Genomic DNA, 20,164 nt, shown 5'->3' with positions numbered 1-20,164 from the left:
AATTGTGGTACATCTACACAATGGACTGCTACTCAGCGATGAAAAGTATTGAATAATGGTATATGTAAAAATATGCATGCATTTTAAAACATTATTCTAAATGAAATAAATCAGACATTTCAATGAATTATTAAATTACTCAATTTATGTGAAGTACCACAGCAGCAGGTCTAGTTTACAGTGACAGAAATCAGAGCAGTGGTTGCCTGGGTGTTGGAAGGAACTTACCAGAAACGGACATGAGTGAACTTTCTGGGTTAATGGAAATGCTCTAAAGTCACCCCTCAGATACCAAAATTCACAGATACTCTAGTACCATAGTCAACCCGCTAGATATGTGGATTCCACACCCATGGATATGGAGGGCCTACTATATATTTGTTGGAAAAAAATGTGTGTTTAAGTGGACCTGTGCCATTCAAAACCATGTTGTTCAGGGGTCAACTGTATCTCTTAATAGGAGTAGTGAGGTACACGGTGAATGCCTTTGTCAAAGCTCTCATCTGTACACTTAGGATTGTATGATCTACACACTTCACCAAATGCATTATACCAAAATGCAAAAATCTATAGGAAAGAGTGGAAACTTTAACCAGAGGAAAATGCCTAGTTTAAGATTCCTCTGCTATTAAAGAAGGCCTAAAAGAACTTTAGCTTAGTATATTTCCTAAAAATCAGAATGACAAGGACAAAACAAACCAAGAGAAAGTAGAAAGAGGAGATTAAGATGATGCTGAAATGAAAGACACAGACATCAAAAAAAATAAAATTAAGATAATTCTAAAAGCTGTATTTAAAATCTCTAATAAGCCTGGTTAAGGAAAAAAAGAGAAAAAATTTTAAATATTACTTTTCTTGGAAATGAGACAATCACAAATGCAGAAGGAGTTGAAAGAATTATAAGACTATACTGCACATATAGATATATGACAATTAATTTGAAAAGCCAGTGGGAAGGGATCATTTTTAGTAAAATACAGAAGTCATTAATATTAACCAAAGAAAAGGAAGGAAACTTCTATTGACCGATTTCTTTAGAAGTGAACTAAAGGCAAGTAACAACCATCAGACACTTTCATAATTGAGGTCTATGAGAACTTCAAAGAATATAATTTATACTATTCCAAACCACGGAAAATACGGACAGCTTCCCAATTTTATATAAAGTTAGCATAAATTAAACATCAAAACTTGATTGAAATATATCAACCTCATTTAGGAAACTAACTTGCAAATATTCCAAATAAAATTTTAACAAATAGAATACAGCTACATACCAACAAAAACTTCAAACTGACAACTGACTGAGTAGGGTTTATTTGAGACGTACAAGAAGAGGTTCGAGCTAGAAAACCTATCATCGTAATTTAGTGTTTCTGTAAAATGAAGGAAAACAACTCATATAACTATATTAATAGATGTTGAAATGACAGTTGAAAATATTTAACAGCCAATTCCAATAAAACTCTTTAGGTAAGATAGGAAAAGAGAACCATCAAAATATTCGCTAAAAGCAAGAGTCAAAAACATTCTCAATGTCAAAATAATAGAAAGAATCCAGTAAAACTCAGGAATCAAGCAGAGATCTTATTACTACATTTATTCAATATTAGTCTGGAAAGTCTAGCGAAAACAATGAGATATGAAAATTTAATAGTAGGTATAAATATTGAAAATGAAGAGATAAAACTATTTTGCTGATGCCATGACTGTGTACTTAAAACTCCAAGAGGCTTAAAAAGAGGAAACCTATGAGCACTGATAACAGAATTCATGCAATGACTGAATACCAGGTAAGCAGACTAAAATCAACAGATTTTCTCTTCTTGAGTAACTTACAACCTTAGAAAAAAGCAAAAGGAGAAAATATTCCCTTTAAAATAACAATATAAGCTGAATTGAATAGGAAAGTCATAGAACCTAAGAAATCTATGAATCACATTAATCTTATTAATATTTGGCAAGGGTATAAGTCAATTTGGGAGAGAAAAATACATCTATTTTAACAAAATTTCTCCCCAAATTGGGTATCCATCTTGAAAAAATTAAACAATCCTCTCTCATGTCACACACACAAAAAAACAAGTAGATTAATGTGTTAAATATAACTATAATTGTTATATTTTATTAGGACTTCCTTCCCAGAAGGGGAAAACATAGAAGCTGATAAGTAACTGTTGTGTGGCAGAAAATACTATAAATAAAGAGAGTAAACAATAGATTTAGAAAACATGTTTGCAATGCAGATGACAAATAAGGGTTTTAAAGCTATAATTACATAAGGAGAGCTTTAAAAATCGACAAGAAACAGGCTACAGCCTAATAGAAAAATGAGCAACAGATATAAATAGGCAATTCACAGATGAGCAAATCCAAATGGCCAATAAATACATATAAAATATTTTTTAAATTCACTATTAGGGAAATTGAAACTAAGTTAACAATAAACCATCACTATAAACCTATCAGACTGGCAAAAATTTTAAACAGTGATAACATTGTCAGCGGGATATGTGGAAAAAAGTATTTTCTACATTGCTGGTGGAAATGCAAATGAGTACAGCTTCTTGAGAAAGCAATCTGGCAACATTTATTAAAATTAAAGATACATAAACCTTTTGACCCAGCAATCTCTCTCCTGGGTATGTATCCCACAGCAACATAACCACAAGTAAGTAAAGATACATGAGCCCAGATGTTTATGGCAGTACTCTTTGGTGGCAAAAATGTATACACAAAGAGATAAATTATGATAATCCACAGAACACAACACTATTCAGATAATTCAGGTAATCAATAGGACACAGTATTACTGTTCATAACCGCTAACCTGGAGGTATTTCCAAAAGCTATTTGTGTGTGAGAAAAGAAAGATGCCCCTTACCAAAAAATGTATGTAATATGGCTTCACTTTCGTGGAGCAAACAATGACAAAAACATGCACACGTATGTGTGTATACGTGCACATATGTATATTATATGTATACGTATATATGTGAGCTCTGGTTCGATAATCATCAGGGACTTTACAGCAGAAGTCGTGTAAGACTACAGTAGTTAAGGGAGTTTACACTTGCTAATGTTTACATTACTTTGAGTCGTTGGAGCAGGAGAGGCAATTATGGGAGGAAGAAGAAAGAAATTAGGGACCAAAAGGAGAAACCAAGAGGAAATAGTATATTGAAATGAAAGCATTATGATAATCTCATTTTCATAAAATTATGTCTGTGTATATACGCATATTTTCTGACCCATACGGGCAATGTATAACTACATGCATTGAGAGTGCTCTCCTAAGCACGTTACATGAACTAACTTATTTAACCTTCACAACAACCCCATGAGGTTCAAAATTGCTATGATTTTCATTTAACAAATGAGAAAATAAGAGGTTAAATAACTTTCCCAAAGTTACATGATTATTTAGCTCCGGGGCTTGGATTTGAACCCAGGCAGTGCAACCCTGAAGCCTCGGCACTTGACCACTAGACATATTGGCTTGAAGCCAATTATGTCCAGGACGTACCATTAAGCTAAATACACAATTGCACTGTCAGTTAAAAAAAAAAAAAAAACCTCCTATAGGTACATATGTTTGTTTGAGCAAGAAGAAAGTTGTAGGAGTCTAATCCATAGGCTGTTAATTTACCAGCGCTGGCAGGAGGGGATGGCCAAAAAGACAACAGTGGTGCAATCAGCTTTACTTTATCACTAATACATGTTTGATAAGCAGTCAGAGTCTCCCACACAGTGAAAACAATTCATGAATCACTGAGGGTTGTTTTTTTTTTCTGATTTAGGGCTCTTTACTGTTTAAGGAACATTTGTCCAGTGGAAATTTCAGACATGAAAAGCTTTATGAAGGAGGTGGTATTTAGTGCATAAGTTAAGATTTTGAGAAGTCAGAGGAATATGGTATAAAAAAGCTCAGGGCAGAAAACTGTAAGTCATCTTCAAAACATATATTGCTGTAGGAACCTGAGCCAGCACAAGCGGTTTTGCATGAAAGCAGTGTTAAATGTGGAAACACACACAGCTTTATACAGCCTCGGATACCAGGATATTCTCTGAGCAGGTGGACTGGACACCTGCAACACTGGGCCTCTTAACATTGTGAACTAACGCTGTGAGAAAATGACATGGATGCTGCAGGGTGTAGTGGTAGGAGATGAAACAGAATCGGCATAATGTAAAATTTAAGGTCAGCTCTCTGGGAGCAAGCATAATTGCTACGATAGGTCAACCCAGCTTTGAGCAACATCTCTCATCCAAATATCTCATCTGAAAAAGAGTGTCTTGCAAACTAAAAACTATTTTTTTAATGTATAATTGTTTTGCATCACTTCCATTTTTAGTAAAAAAAAAAAATCAATGTCAAAACAAATCTCGGAATTTGGTGCTTACTAAAAGACATCTGCTGATTGATGGACTTTAGCTGTAGTATGTACCCTTAGATGCTAAAATCTGTTTGCAACATGCCCAGGCTCACAGACTAGGGCACTTAACTATTGACTATAATTGTTGTGGAGTTATTTAAAGTAAAATACTGTCATGTCTCTCCATTCTCAAAATGCTTCAATGTAACTCAATTCAAACTATAAAATAATATTGAAGTGACATACTTATGGCCAGGGGGCAGATATTAAAAGGAGATTCATTAAAGAGTCACTGAACTGACAAGTTCACTTATGCATAGCTAGATAATACAGCAGGAATTCTCTTTGTCAAACAGAGGTACACAGAAAGACGTCTTTGTAAGAGAGAGCTGGCTGGAGCCCAAAGAGCCTATGTATTTCCAAGAATAAATTTCTTTCCTAATCTAACTGTACAGGAAAAAAAAATGCAACAACACAAGACAAACTAAGCCTTAGAGAAAGTTCCTAAAATGCAAGATTGGTCATTTAGAAAGGGATTTACACAGCTGTTTCACAGTAGCAATAGCTCCATGAAAATGGAAGTCTCACATTTTAGGATCACTTCCTTTAGTTTAAAAATCTGTAGGCTATGGAAAGCCATGTATAAACAACCATACTATTCATACTTGGATATTATATAACTGGGCTGTCTCTCTTCATTCCTGTAATTCCCTTTTACTCATTTGATTCAACTCCCATTGATAAAGCCAATTCTAGACTTACAGTCTCAGGGAAGGAAAGAACAAAGAAGCAAAATCACTGACTTCTGAGTTTCAAAAGCCAAAATCTTTTCTTTTAAATTACTTACTTTACATAAGCTATGTTTTCATTGAAGTAAAGTTAATTTACGATGTGTTAGTTTCAGGGGTACAGCAAAGTGATTCAGTTACACATATATCTATCTCTCTATCTATCTATTCTTTTTCAGATTCTTTTCCATTATAGGTTATTACAAGACATTGAATACAGTTCCCTGTACTATATAGTAGGACTTGTTGTTTATCTGTTTTACATATAGAAGTGTGTAAATCTTAATCCCAAACTCCTAATTTATCCCCTCGTCCCTGGCTTTCTCCTTTGGTAACCATAAATTTGTTTTCTATGTCTGTCAGTCTATTTCTGTTTTGTAAATAAGTTCATTTGTATCACCTTTTTAGATTCCACATATAAGTGATAGCATATGATATTTGTCTTCCTCTGTCTGACTTACTTCACTTAGTATGATAATCTCTAGGTCCATCCTTGTTGCTGCAAATGGCATCATTTCATTCTTCTTTGTGGCTGAGTACAAAAGCCAAAGTCTTTATATAAGCATTAAAGTTGAAAAATCATGATATATGAAATCCAAGGTTTTTTGTATTTCAGAGAACATAAAGATAATCTGGGCTGGAAAAGGAGAGGAAAAATTAGAGAGAGGAAGAGAGATTAGATGCTCCTGAATCCTTGGGAATGGTCCTGTACCTCCTCCCACCCTAGGACAAGTCAGGCAGGCAGAGAATGCACATCCTCAGACAGGTTTGGGGATCCCAGAGGAGCCCATGACCTGGAACTTGCTTTGCAGATCTCAGTAAGGCAGCATATTTCTTTAAAATGCACTATGCCCTGCTCTGCATGGTAGCATTTGAGAAGCAATGGCTGCATAAGATGTCCTGTCAAAAAGGGACTGAGATGGCATCAGAGAGCTCCTGTGGACCCGGAATGGCACAAGGGACCAGGCACACATGTCTCACGTCTCCTGAGAGGGGCTCAGACGTTGGCAAATAGACTTGATGAGGCCTAATGTTTAGGACAAGGGGGATGCAACTTCTGAAGAGTCAATAAGCAGACAGAGCACAGCCGGTGCCACCAAGGCAGATGTCAAAATATCCACCCCAAGGACTTGGACCCCTGAAAGCCCCAAACCTGGAAGCAAACCTGGGATTTGAGAAGATGCAGCATTGACTGAAAAACCCCTGAAACAATGGGAGAAACTCCAAATGGACCCATGATTAAATTTGTAAAGTAAAATAAGGAACTTAAAAGGTGAGTTCACTTTATAGGAAAATCAAATCATATTTCTTAACCATTCAGGTTTATAGGCTGAGAATCGTAAGTACTTCACATGACTACCTCAAGCATAATTTTCTCACTGTTCAAAGGTAGATGACCATTACTGTAAAGTTTCAAAAATGTTCTTAATATCCAATATCCAACTATTATCTATTAATGGACATTTTGTGATTTTTTTTTAACTTGGATCATTTAAAACTATTAAAATAATTAAATCTTCTCATCACTATTGAAATGTGTTTGATTTTACTGGAAGATTAGAAGTAGGCAGACCAGGAGACGTAAAATGAAATTAAGAAGTGATATCCTGTGTGTGACATTTTGGTTAGAGGTTCTTTAACCCCAGTTATTTGCCTGAGTATATGTGATTAAAAACAAAGAATAAAGTATAAAGCAAACTTTTTAGAATTCACACATCCGAATGATTACCACCCTGAAATAATCACAGTGGAAAACCATTGAACGATACGGACGCTGAAAACATTTTTGGAATCCCTCTTTTGAAGCTGGCTTCTGAGATGGTATATAAGCCCCACCAGAAAATAGGTGTTGTCACGAGGTTTTCACCAATTTACAAGCCATTCGAGAAAGGCAGTCTAAACATCTTTGTAGTCAGACTTTACCTTTGATCATTAATACACTTTGATTATGATACACTTATTCAATAAATTTGGTCCCAAATACTTAATGGAGTTCATAGCACAAAACCACCCTCAAGGAATACCCCCATTGAAAATACCCAAAACATCACACTTCTGAAGGACACCTAGTGAAATGATCACAGGATTGGTATAAATGATAGAAAATGCACTCATTCAACAAGGGAGGAAAAGACAGTTAATTCTATGAACTTTGACCAATAGATCTATGATGACTCATGTTGAACTATATTCTCCCAGATTTTTTTCTTAATAAAATATGGCCAGAAATTGTGGTCTCCTTTTTAAAAGCAAAACAATGATATTACACCAAAGAAAGAAAAGAATAACAGAGGCAAACCAGCTGAGTCGTTCTCCATGGAGATTAACCAGGCATCCTGAAAAACTGAATGGTGTGAGAAGAGACGACCTAAAATACCTCTAAAATAAACCTCTTTAACAATCTTGCTTCCCTGCCTCCCAAAAGGGCTGTAGGTGGTATGTCTGAATGTTGCCCGTCCTCAAACTCTAGTTCCAACCATATAGAAGGTGAATGAATTGAAATATGTTCCAAAGGACAATTTTAATATTCATGAGCAGAGTGAGTTTTTAATGTTTAACAAACATTTATGCATTAGCACTATCAATTAGAACACATACGGCAACTAATGGGTACTAGCCATTAACAACCAACATTGTCATCCTGGACATCTTATCTGAGCCCTGCTCATGGTTTCTCAAGGGGAGAAATAGCTCTTTTTCACATAGAAATATGTTTTTCTTCTTTATGTGGACTCAGTAAAAAACAGTCTCTAATTTCAACCTATTTTTTTTGAAAAGTTTCTATTTCACTTCAGGAACAGTAGAAATAAATTGTAAAGCTAAGTAATTTTATCTGATCAGAAGACTTTAAAAACAAAGTGATATCACTCTACCAAACAGAAAAGGGCCTCCTAATTTTTTTCTTTTTTTTTTAAATTGAAGTATAGTTGATGTACAATACTACATGTTACAGGTATATAATATAGTGACAAATTTTTAAAGATTGTACTCCATTTATAGTTATTATAAAATATTGGCTGTATTTCCTGTGTTGTACAATATATCCTGGTAGCTTATTTTACTCATAATAGTTTATACTTCTTAATCATCTACCCCTACATTGACCCTCCCCCTTCCTTCTCCCACTGGTAACCACTAGTTTGCTCTCTATATCTAAACTACGAGTTTGAGTCTGCTTCTTTTTTATTATAAAAATTACTTGGAGTCTAGGTTCTGTTGGAGAAAACCATGCTACATCCAGTTATCGATAATAGTGTAATAAGGATAAAAGTATCATTTTACCAGATACTTGGGACATAGAAGATCATAAAATTACTCCAAAGAGCAAAAAGTATTTCTTAGATTGCTTTCTTTCTTTTTTTTTTTTTTTAATGCTGAAAGAGAATTGCATTCCTTGGGTGCCTGCCAGACCTAGCCAGCTGCATCTCTCACTTGCCGTGGCCCCTAACACACACTCTCTCTCTCTCTGATTTTGCTCTTGACTCCTCCAATTCATTGGCCATGTAGCAGTCGGAGTAATCTTTTAAAACTGCAAGTCTGATAATGTCCCTTCCCTACATAAAACTTTTCAAGAAGTTTCTATTGCTTTTAAAATGACAGATGAAATCTTTAGCATGACTATGTGGCCCTGAATGACTGGCCCTGCACATCTCTTCAATCTCATTTCAAACCTCTCTCCCTTTCACTCATGTCTTCCTGCCACACAGGACAGAGTTCTTCCCATCCTCTGGCTGTGCACACATAATCATTCCAATGTCTTCACTAGCTCTTTTCTACTTGTCCTTCAATTTTAGCTAAACTGTCACTTTTAAAAGGCCTTCTCTGAATCCCCAGTTAATTTTTTCTTATCATTATGAAATAATGGATTTAAACAGTTGATGGATTTCAGCTCATTGCAATTATTATCCTGTTCAAATTGTCTCATTTTTAGCTAACAGTAGCCTTTTAAAATTGGTTCCATATTCATGAACCAACAGTACAGCCCCATTAGCCTTGAGAGCTTCTTTACTATATGGTATGATAAGATGTTTCATTTTCATCTTCTACATATCTTGACTCACACTTGGACTCTCCGCAAACTTATCTATATATTTACTACTTATACAAAACAAAATCTCAGCAAGACTTTTGTAGATATTGTCAAGTTGATTCAAAATTTTATATAGAAAGGCAAAGGATGTAGAAAACAACTGTGAGAAGAAAGAACAAATTTAGAGGACTCATGATATCTGATTTTATGACTCACTGTAAAGTTATATTAACCAACACAGTATGGTATTAGTGAAAGTATACACACATAAATTAATGGGACAAAACAATGCGTCCAGAAATAGACCTACAAAAATATAGCGAACTGACTTTTAATACAAGTGCAAATGCAATTCTATGGATAAAAGATAAGTCTTTTCTACAAATGGTGCTGAAACAATTGGACATTCATATGCAAAAATATATGCCTCAACCCACACATTATACCTTATAAAAATATTAACTTAAAGTGGATCATAGATGTAGATGTAAACCATAAAATTACAAATCTTCTGAAAAAAGAAAACACAGGAGAAAATGCTCATGAGTTTCGGTTAGGAAAAGAATTCTTAGATATAACACTAAGAGCTTTATCCAGAAGAGAAAAAAAATAGATCAATTACACCTTATCAAAACAAAAACCATTTTCTCTGGAAAAGATGGTTAAGAAAGTGAAAAGCAAACTGCAGAAAATATCTTCAAATCACAAAATCAATAAAGGATTTATACCCATAATTTTACAAGAACTCTCAAAACCGACAATAAGAAAACAAATATCCAATAAAAAATGGACAAAAGATTTCAACAGACATCTCACCAAACAAGATTTTTAGAACACAAATAACCACATGATAAGATGCTCACCATCTTAAAATCATGAGATGCCATAAGACACTGATTAGAAAGTCTAAGAAATAAAAACAACCAAACATTAATAAAACTGACTGAAGATGCCAAGTGCTGATGAGAAAGTGGAGTAACTAGAACTCTCTTACATTCCTGGTGGGAATGCAAATTGGTAAGTTGGTCTGGAAAACAATTTGGCAGTTTCTTATAAAGTTAAATATATATTTACCATATTATCTGCCATCACATCCTAAGGAATTCATTTACCCTAGAAAAATGAAAACTTACATTCACATAAGAACCTGTGTTTACAGCATACTATATTTAGAGCAGCATTGTTTATAATCACCCAAAACTGGGAACAGGTTGATTGTTCTTCATTGGTGAATAAGTCAACAAACTCTGTACAATAAAATACTGCTCAGCAATAAAAAGAAACAAACTACTGATGGACATGGATTAATCACAAATGCATTCTGCTAAGTGAAAGAAACCAGATTAAAAGGTTGCAGACTATATGATTTCACTTATATGACATTCTGGAAGAAGCAAAACTATTGAGAGAAAAAGGTGTTCTCAGGAGTTAGGGATGGGGGGTTTACTACACACAGAGCAGGGTGAGGGAATATTTTGGGTGTGACGGAGCTGTTCTTTATCTTGATTGTGGTGATGCTTACTAGACACTAGTTTTGTCAAAACTCGCAGATCTATGCATACAAAAATCAGTGAATTTTACTTTATGTAGATTTTTAAATAATTTAAAATATATATACAAAATAAAAATCTGTGTTTTGTGTGCAGACTATCTCACTCTGAAGGAGTGAGAATCCTGTACATTTCTCCAAAATAAAACAAATCTTAAACACACGAAGGAAAAGAAGCAAGAACTTTTCCAGGATCGCACTACTCAGAACTCCGAAATTTCAAGGCATGAAAAGTTACCGGATGCTTTTTACATATGACTGTGATGCTTTTACATATGACTGTTCAATTCATCTTGGCCTCTCACCTTGGGTTTCCAAAGAATAAAAACAGCATAAAGAAAACAAAACACTTTGGCCTCGTACCACTTAATGACCTGTAATTGAACCTCCATTAGCTCTGCAGCACTGAGTCTAATCTTAGAGGCTGTTTCTCTCACAGAGGGAGGAGTAATAACACTGCCTGAGCCATACTCACGTAGAGCAAGGTCTTCTCTAAGTTTCAATCTATTCTATTCAAAATGCGTCCAAGCCGTCTATTCCAAGACTTCCTCTTCAAGTCGACATTTTCATGAAATGCCATCAACCAAAAGTACTATACAGAACATGTGGCAACATTAAGCTTTTAAATGAAAAGAAAATTAAGAACTGAGGGAGCTAAAAGAATATTGCACAGAAGCAGCTGCTGATAAGAAGAAATCAACACATTTCAAAATCACCTAGTAGATAACTTGTGTGAGGTATCTGGACCTTACTGCTGCACAGTTTTCTGGATTTTTTCTTGCACCTGTAAATTTTGGTTTTTGCAGGTTAAAGTCTTCAGACTCATACCAAGGAAGACTTCTGATTACTAGACTCAGATCAACAGAAATAACCATGCCCTGAGTCTTAAAATCTGTGCCTATTAAGATGTAGTTCATCAGCCTTCGAGGAGCCATGGAGCAGAGTTTTACCTGATGTTGTCACTTTGTTAATTGGTTATATGTGTGTGTGTGTGTATAATATAGAAATGAAACAATATAAAATATGTAAAATGCAATTGTCCAGAACCATGTCATTTTAGACAAGGAAGGTGACCAAGAGTATGACTGTGGCCTTGACTCCTTTGTAAGACAAAAAATTTAATAAGCAAATACGAGCATCTTTACTCTCTAGAAGTGTCTGAGATAACCTGATAGTAGAGGAGACAGAGAATTGCAGACATGTAGATTTTCTGCATATCTGAGTTTGAACCTAGTTGCAGTATCTCTTTGTATATGTGCCTGATGGCTTTGGCCTCTGTAGAAGGCACAATACAAGGTAAGTGTTAGTGCTCAAGTTTAATGCTCCTATTAAGGCATGAGAGAGGCAGAGGAATCATGTATTTCTGGATAAAAATCAGAGATGGTCATAAAATGATCAGACAAACTTTACTAGGTACAAAGTCTCACTTCATGTTTAACCTTCTCCTTAGACAATTCTGCCTGATCTCTGATTCATTATTCATATTATGCAGTAAATAAAGTAAATGTAACATCTCTCTCTACTTCAAAGGTGAGGGGGGAAATATAATTATATATGTGGGAATATTTTAAAAAGAAAATGGCACTAGAAAGATGAAAGATAATATCTCTTTAATAGCCATGGCTGACACTCTCCCAAATACATAGTAACTTTCCAGATAGTAAATCCAACAGCTAGATTGCTATTTCATATCTGTGATGTGTAAACATCGCTTAAGCCAGTTTAAGCAGTGGTATAAGAATGGTGGTTCTGCCAAATGCTTTGTAGCTGTGCTTGTAACAAATAGGCACCATAAATTAAATCATCAAAACAAAACATCCATGAAAAACTGTGGCTTTTGCAGGCACCATAGGAAGACATCACAGGAAACATTCTGAAGATGAACATTTCTGTCCTTAAACATTCCAGAACCATCACTGCTGAGAATGACCTTGCTAGCTATAGTGGTTTTCCTAAGATGATTAGACACAGATGAAGGAAGAAATTAATTAGCCAAGACCAATCCAGTGTTTCGACTGTCTTAGTCATTGAACACTGTAGAATAGTCAATCAAATTGAATTAGATCACATAACACATCTAAAATACCAAAAAAAAAAAAAAAACCAAAACAAAACCCCACAAACCCTTCATTATTTTCAAGTCATATATTCTGATTGCCTTATTCTTTTACTGCACTTCTAATAGCTTTGCTTTACGAATTTCTTATATGAAGAGCCCACTGGATGGAGAATAGATATTTCTACTGGGTTGCATCTTTGGATAGCATTTAGCGCAAACAAGGAATTTAGGTTATTTTAAACATCTAGAATTATTAGAATGACAAAATTAGAAAGGTATCTAAAGTTCATGTAGTTTAAGCATCTTACAGGCCAAGTGGTTGACATAAATTATTTCATTTAATCTTTACAATAATTCTAAGAGGTAAAAATTATTAACCCTATTTTATATATAGGGAACCAGATGCTCAACGTCACACAGTTTATAAGTGAGAGATCTGGAATTTCAATACATATTTGTCTGATTCAAAATACTTGCTCTTCCCTCCACAGTGAATCTCCTCATCTACCAGTGGTAGGGAGCACCTAAATATATAAAACAAATACTAACAGACAGAAAGGGAGAAATTGATGGGAATACAATAATAGTAGGAGACTTTAACACCCCACTAACATCATTGGACAGGTCTTCTAGACAGAAAATCAGTAAGGCAATGGAGATAATAAATGACACAATAGAACAATTGGGCTTGGTTGATATTTTTAGGACATTACACCCTAAAAAAGCAGAATATACATTCTTTTTAAGTGCTCATGGAACCCTTTCTAGGATAGACCACATACTCGGGTACAAAAGAAGCGTTGACAAATTTAAGAGGATAGGAATTATTTCAAGCATCTTTTTTGACCACAATGGTGTGAAATTAGAAATCAACCACAGGAAAACAAATAAGGGGAAAAAATGACTACATGGGGACTAAACAACATGCTGCTAAAAAACCAATGGATCAATGATGAAATCAAAGAATAAATTAAAAAATACTTTGAGATAAATGAAAATGAAAACACAGCCACACAAAATCTGTGGAATACAGCACAAGCAGTCCTAAGAGGGAATTTCATAGCAATGAAGGCCTTCCTCAAAAAACAAGAACAATCTCAGATAAACAACCTAACATACCACCTAAAAGAACTAGAAAAAAAAAACCTAAAGTTGGCAGAAGGAAATAAATAATAAAGATTAGAGAGGAAATAAATAAAATAGAGATTTAAAAAACAATGGGGAAAAATCAATCAAACCAAGAGCTGCCTTTTTGAAAGAGTGAACAAAATTGACAAACCTCTGGCCAATCTCACCAAGAAGAAAAGAGAGAGGGCACACACACACACACACAAAAAACAAAATAAGAAATGAAATTGGATAAATTAAAACCAACACCACAGAAATACCAAAATTCATAACAGAATACTATGAACAACTATATGGCAATACATTGGACAACCTAGAAGAAATGGACAAGCTTCCAGAAACATACAGTCCACCAAAATTGAATCAATAAGACCAATCACTGGAAGTAAAATAGAAGCAGCAATAAAAAAAAACCTTCCTACCAACAATAGTCCAGGACCAGATGACTTTACTGGAAAATCCTATGAAACATACAAAGAAGAGCTCATACTGATCCTTCTCAAATTCTTCCAAAAGATTGAAGAGGAGGGAGTACTCCCAAACTTATTCTATGAAGCCACGATCACCCTGATACCAAAGCCAGACAAAGACAATACCAAAAAAGAAAACTATAGGCCAATATCATTGATGAATATAGATGTAAAAATCCTCAACAAAATATCAGCAAACAGAATCCAACAGCACATAAAAAAGATTATATACCATGATCAAGTTGGGTTTATCCCAGGGATACAAGGATGGTTTAACACACACAAATCAATCAATGTGATACACCACATTAACAAGAGAAAGAACAAAAATCACATGATCATCTCAATAGACGCAGAAAAAAACATTTTATAAAATTCAACATCCATTTATGATAAAAAAAACTCTAACCAAAGTGAGTATAGAGGGAACATATCTTAACGTAATAAAAGCTATTTATGACAAACCCACAGCCAGCATAATACTCAATGGTGAAAAATTGAAAGCATTCTCACTAAAATATGGAACAAGATAAGGATGCCCACTCTCACCACTTCTATTAAACATAGTATTGGAAGCCCTAGACATAGCAATTAGACAAGAAAAAGAGAAAAAGGGATCCAAACTGGGAGAGAAGAGGTAAAACAGTCACTATATGCAGATGACATGATACTATATGTAGAAAACCTTAAAGGCTCCACACAAAAACTATTAGAGCTGATGAAAGAATTTGGCAAGGTAGCAGGATACAAGGTTAACATACAGAAATCAGTTGCATTTCTTTACACTAACAATGAAATATCAGAAAAGGAAAGTAAAGAAACAATCCCTTCTAAAATCCCATTCAAAAAAATAAAATACTTAGGAATAAATCTGATCAAGGAAGTGAAAGACTTATACATGAGAACTACAAAACACTGACTACAGGAAATTAAAGATGACTTAATGAAATGGAAAGATATCCCATCTTCTTGGATTGGAAGAATCAATGTTGTTAAAATGGCCATACTACCCAAAGCAATCTAAAGATTTAATAAGATTCCTATCAAGTTACCCAGGACATTTTTCACAGAACTAGAACAAATAATCCTAAAATTTACATAGAATCATAAAAGACCCAGAATTGCCAAAGCAATACTGAAGACAAAGAATGACGCTAGAGGAATAACCCTCCCAGACTTCAGACTGTACTACAGAACTACAGTAATCAAAACAGCATAGTATTGGCACAAAAACAGACATATGGATCAATGGAACAGAACAGAGAGCCCAGACATAAACCCACAGACTTTTGGTCAATTAATCTTTGACAAAGAAGGCAAGAACATACAATGGAGTAAAGACAGTTTCTTCAGCAAATGGTGTTAGGAAAACTGGACAGCAGCACTATAAAAATCAATGATGTTAGAATACTCACTCACACCATACACAAAAATAAACTCAAAATGACTTAAAAGACTTAAACATAAGATAAGACACTATAAACTTCTTAGAAGAAAACATATGCAGAACATTATCTAACATAAATCTTAGCAGTGTTCTCCTAGGGCAATCTACCCAGGCAATAGAAATAAAAGCAAAAATAAACAAATGGAACCTAATTAAATGTATAAGCTTTTGCACAGCAAAAGAAACCATTAGCAAAACAAAAAGACAACCTGTGGAATGAGAGAAAATATTTGCAAAAGATGAGACTGACAAAGGCTTAATTTCCAGAATATATAAACAGGCTCATACAACTTCATAATAAAAAAAGAAACAAGTCTATCCAAAAATGGGCAGAAGACCTAAATAAGCAATTCTCCAAAGAAGACATACAAATGGCCCAAGGCACATGAAAAAATGCTCAATATCGCTAATTATCAGAGAAATGCAAATTAAAACTACAATGAGGTATCACCTCACACCAGTCAGAATGGCTGTCATTCAAAAGTCCACAAATGATAAATGCTGGAGAGGCTGTGGAGAAAAGGGAACCCTTCTACACTACTGGTGGGAATGTAGTTTGGTGCAGCCATTATGGAAAATAGTGTGGAGATACCTCAAAAAACTAAAAATAGACTTACCATATGATCCAGCAATCCCACTCCTGGACATACATCCAGAGGGAATTTTAATTTGAAAAAAATAATATTTGCACCCCAATATTCATAGCAGCAGTATTTACAATAGGCAGTACATGGAAACAACCTAAATGTTCATTGATAGATGACTGGATAAAGTAGATGTGGTATGTTTATACAATGGAATACTACTCAGCCATAAAAAATTATGAAATAATGCCATTTGCAGCAACACGGATGTCCCTGGAGAATGTCATTCTAAGTGAAGTAAGCCAGAAAGAGAAAGAAAAATACCATATGATACCACTCATACATGGAATCTAACAAAAAAAGAAGAAGACAAAAATGAACTTATTTACAGAACAAAAACAGATTCACAGACACAGAAAACAAACTTACAGTTATGAGTGGGGAGAAGGGGTAGGAAGGGATAAATTGGGAGGTCGAGATTTGCAGATACTAACTACTATTTATAAAACAGATAACAAGTTTATACTGTACAGCACAGGGAACTGTATTCAATATTGTATAGTAACTTATAATGAAAAAGAATATGAAAATGAATATGTTTATGTATTTGTATGACTGAACTATTATGCTGTACGCCAGAAATTGGCACAACATTGTATACTGACTAAATTTCAATAAAAAATAATCGAATGCCTTCTCTTTCCTTAAAAAGGAAGACTTAATACTTCTCTAATGTTGCATCATTTCTTGCTTGAGGGCCAGAATTCTGCATAATAAATCTAGATGACTTTAGCCTGAAAAAGTGTTCATGTAGGCAATATCAATCAATCTTTTAATTCTTAAAAAGAACTTCCAAATGATTCCTATAGAATATCTTGTTCTAATTATAGTCACATTCTGACAGATCTGCCTAGATAAATTACTTGTAAAATACACCTCTAAGTAGGAGACTGAACTCAACAGTTAACATGATAATTTAAGCTTATCTAAATGTTATATATGATTATCCAAAAGTCCTCCAGCTTGATGATAACTGTTGCTTAGTTACAGCTTCTATCATTTCCTACCCAAAGGATCCCACCATCACCTCTAATAAGATGCAATAAAATCCAGTGTACGGCATTCTTCTTTCCTACTTGTGGTGGTAGAAGGACATGTGTTCAGCTTAACGAGTATCCACCGCAAGTGATTTAGAAAAAAACAAGAACTACAACAGTGTTATCATATGACACAGAGATGGCATCTGTCATGAGTTCCTACTACCTCTTTCGCTCTCTCCTACTCAATGCCTTTCTCCATGTTTTATACTTCTCTCTGTCACTCTAGAAACACTTGGTTTGACTCCAAGAATCTCTTCATCCACTCGCCTCTCAGTTTAGTTTCATGCCCCTTATACTTAAACAAGGACCTCCCCCATTTGAGGACTTGGCCACTGTCTTGACCTACCATCAATCTTCAGCAGAGGGGGCTCCAAAATTGCTAATTCCAAGTCTCAAGGCCACAAACTAGCACCTGGAAATTACATACTAATTGGAAATAAGCTGATATTTTACATGCTGAATCACTCCAAAAACTACGGTATCCCTTCAAATAAACAGTAAGTTGGACAAAATTTTTTGTACTTCAAAAGAAAAACAACCAAGAATAAAAACCAATTAGAAATCGGATTTTTAAAGAAATCCCTTATTGAAAACAGCAAAAATGTAACCCCATTATTATATAGTTCTTGTTAAACAGAATTCAATCACACTCATGGATAATTTCATAATGTAAAATCCTGACATGAAATGATTACTGTACAATTAGAATATTTGTCCTGTTACCCACCAACAGCATATGTTCAACATTCAAAAGCTGTTTATTAAGCGTGTATTCTATGCCAGGCACTAAAGATGGACTTAGTTCTACTTAATATTTACACAGAATTCGCTGTTGTTTCACATTTCCAAGACCATAACAATATTCCTATGGAGTCAGAAGTCTTAGATAGAGACAGCTAACCAATTTTCAAACAAAACTACTTGCCAAATAAATTACAGCAATGTAAAAATTTAAAAAGGCCTTATTTCTCAAGTTTTAAACTATCATACTTTTTCTTCCCCATTTCTAAGATTCTAAGCCACCTCTTCCTTACTATACAAACTAGATTCACAGAGGAAAGAGCTAATATTCTAAGTCAATTATAAATAATGTGTGTCAATTTATTTATGAAAAAAATTGATTATAGGATTAACCATAACATGAAACCAAAGTAAACATCATTTAAATGACCAGTATCCAAATGTAATGGAATTTATAGATACTTACGTTGATCAATTTTGCATTGCCAGAAGTAATACATCACATAATTAAAGCCTGATATAACATGCCTATTATATAAAACACACCCATATTAATGTGCAATTTGTGTTGCAAGGTCATGGGAAAAACTAACTCTCTGTAACTAACTCTCTGTTGGAACCACCCGAGTTTAATTACAGACTTGTCTGTAATGAAGACTCCCTACATCAAATACTTGCTTGGAAATCTGCTCCCCACACTCTAGAAATTTTGCAAATAATAAGATACTAGATTATCGCTAAAATACTTACAGTAGAAGTTCCTTTTTGCTCGTGGGTTCATCATTTGGGGATGGTTTCATCAGGAGTCATCATGCTTTTGATCTTTAATGCCGTTCTTCCTCCAAGGTTTCTTGTCCGTAATTTCCCAGAGTCACTTGTACTAACAAGCCATCGTCCCATACTGTTTCCTTTTTGTGTGTGAATGTTACCCTGTAGATCGATTTCCTGTCCAACACCACTCAAAAATGAACAAACGCTGCTGTATGCAAGTGAAAGGTGTGACTCAAAATACTCTGGTTTTGCAGTTTGGTTCAGGAAGAAATTCCCTGATTGGAATGAGGAGCTATATCCTAGTTGTTCCAGAGGACGTAAAAGACAGCAGTTTCTTCCCTGTGAATGAGCATATCAAATTTGCCAGCGTCATTTATTCTCACTAGTCTGTGGCTCAAGTAACGACTGCACCCGAAGCATCCGCGTGCTCTGTGCAGCCTGAAGACACTCCCAATTGCCACAGTAACCATATCCCAACTATATTTTAAAATCAGGCTTAGTATGCTTTGAAGTACATAATGTTTTCCATTCCTGAAAGGACAAAGAGATCTACATTGTCAAAGTTTATTTTTAAGCTCATGTGCTTGCTAAGTGCAGTGGCGAACAGGCTTTCCGTGCCTGTAGTACCATTGCTGGAACCTATTAATGCAAACAGATGAATCGTTGGCTTGGTTCCACAAAGGCTTTTATTTCTTTTTTTTTTAACTTTATCTAAATTGCATTGATTATAATTGTTTTTAGTCAAGAATGCTATCAGTTTTCTGAGCTTGCTTTTTTAATTTTATCAGTACAGAAGGAACGCGAGAAAGGCAAATAAAAGGAAAGTTTCAAATAGTCTTTGCTGAGATAAGAACGCTAGAATGAGAAGTAGATTCTGTTTCTTGCAGAAGTGCAAGGGGAACTCGCAGACAGTAAAAATGATAACAAATTTTAAATAAAGGAGCCAGAGATAAAGAATGAAAGAGAGAGTGAGAGAGAGAAGAGGGGAGGTAAGGAAAGGGAGCAAGCAAAAGTCAGAGTGAGAGAGAAAGAGAGAGATACTTTGACTATTAGTAATAATGCTTAACATATTGTCTTATTGTTGGGAAAGCAAATTGCTCTGGTTTGGATAACCCCCTACC

The 20,164-nt window shown here is 34.8% G+C and overlaps 1 protein-coding gene across 1 annotated transcript in view; it reads right to left on the bottom strand.

Annotated features, from left to right (window-relative positions):
- Window positions 1-19,406, bottom strand: part of KCNK2 (potassium two pore domain channel subfamily K member 2) — a 177,967-nt gene extending 158,561 nt beyond the window's left edge. Inside the window, exon 1 of the mRNA XM_032466475.1 lies at window positions 19,023-19,406. Within this exon, the coding sequence (XP_032322366.1) occupies window positions 19,023-19,056 (34 nt within the window). The 5' untranslated portion in view covers window positions 19,057-19,406. The remainder of the gene's footprint in view (window positions 1-19,022) is intronic.
- Between the last annotated feature and the right edge of the window lie 758 nt (window positions 19,407-20,164).

The sequence above is a fragment of the Camelus ferus genome, chromosome 23 (assembly GCF_009834535.1).
Source record: "Camelus ferus isolate YT-003-E chromosome 23, BCGSAC_Cfer_1.0, whole genome shotgun sequence".
Lineage (NCBI taxonomy): Eukaryota > Metazoa > Chordata > Mammalia > Artiodactyla > Camelidae > Camelus > Camelus ferus.
Note: the sequence above shows the minus strand (reverse complement) of the source record. Positions and strands in the feature narration are given on the sequence as shown.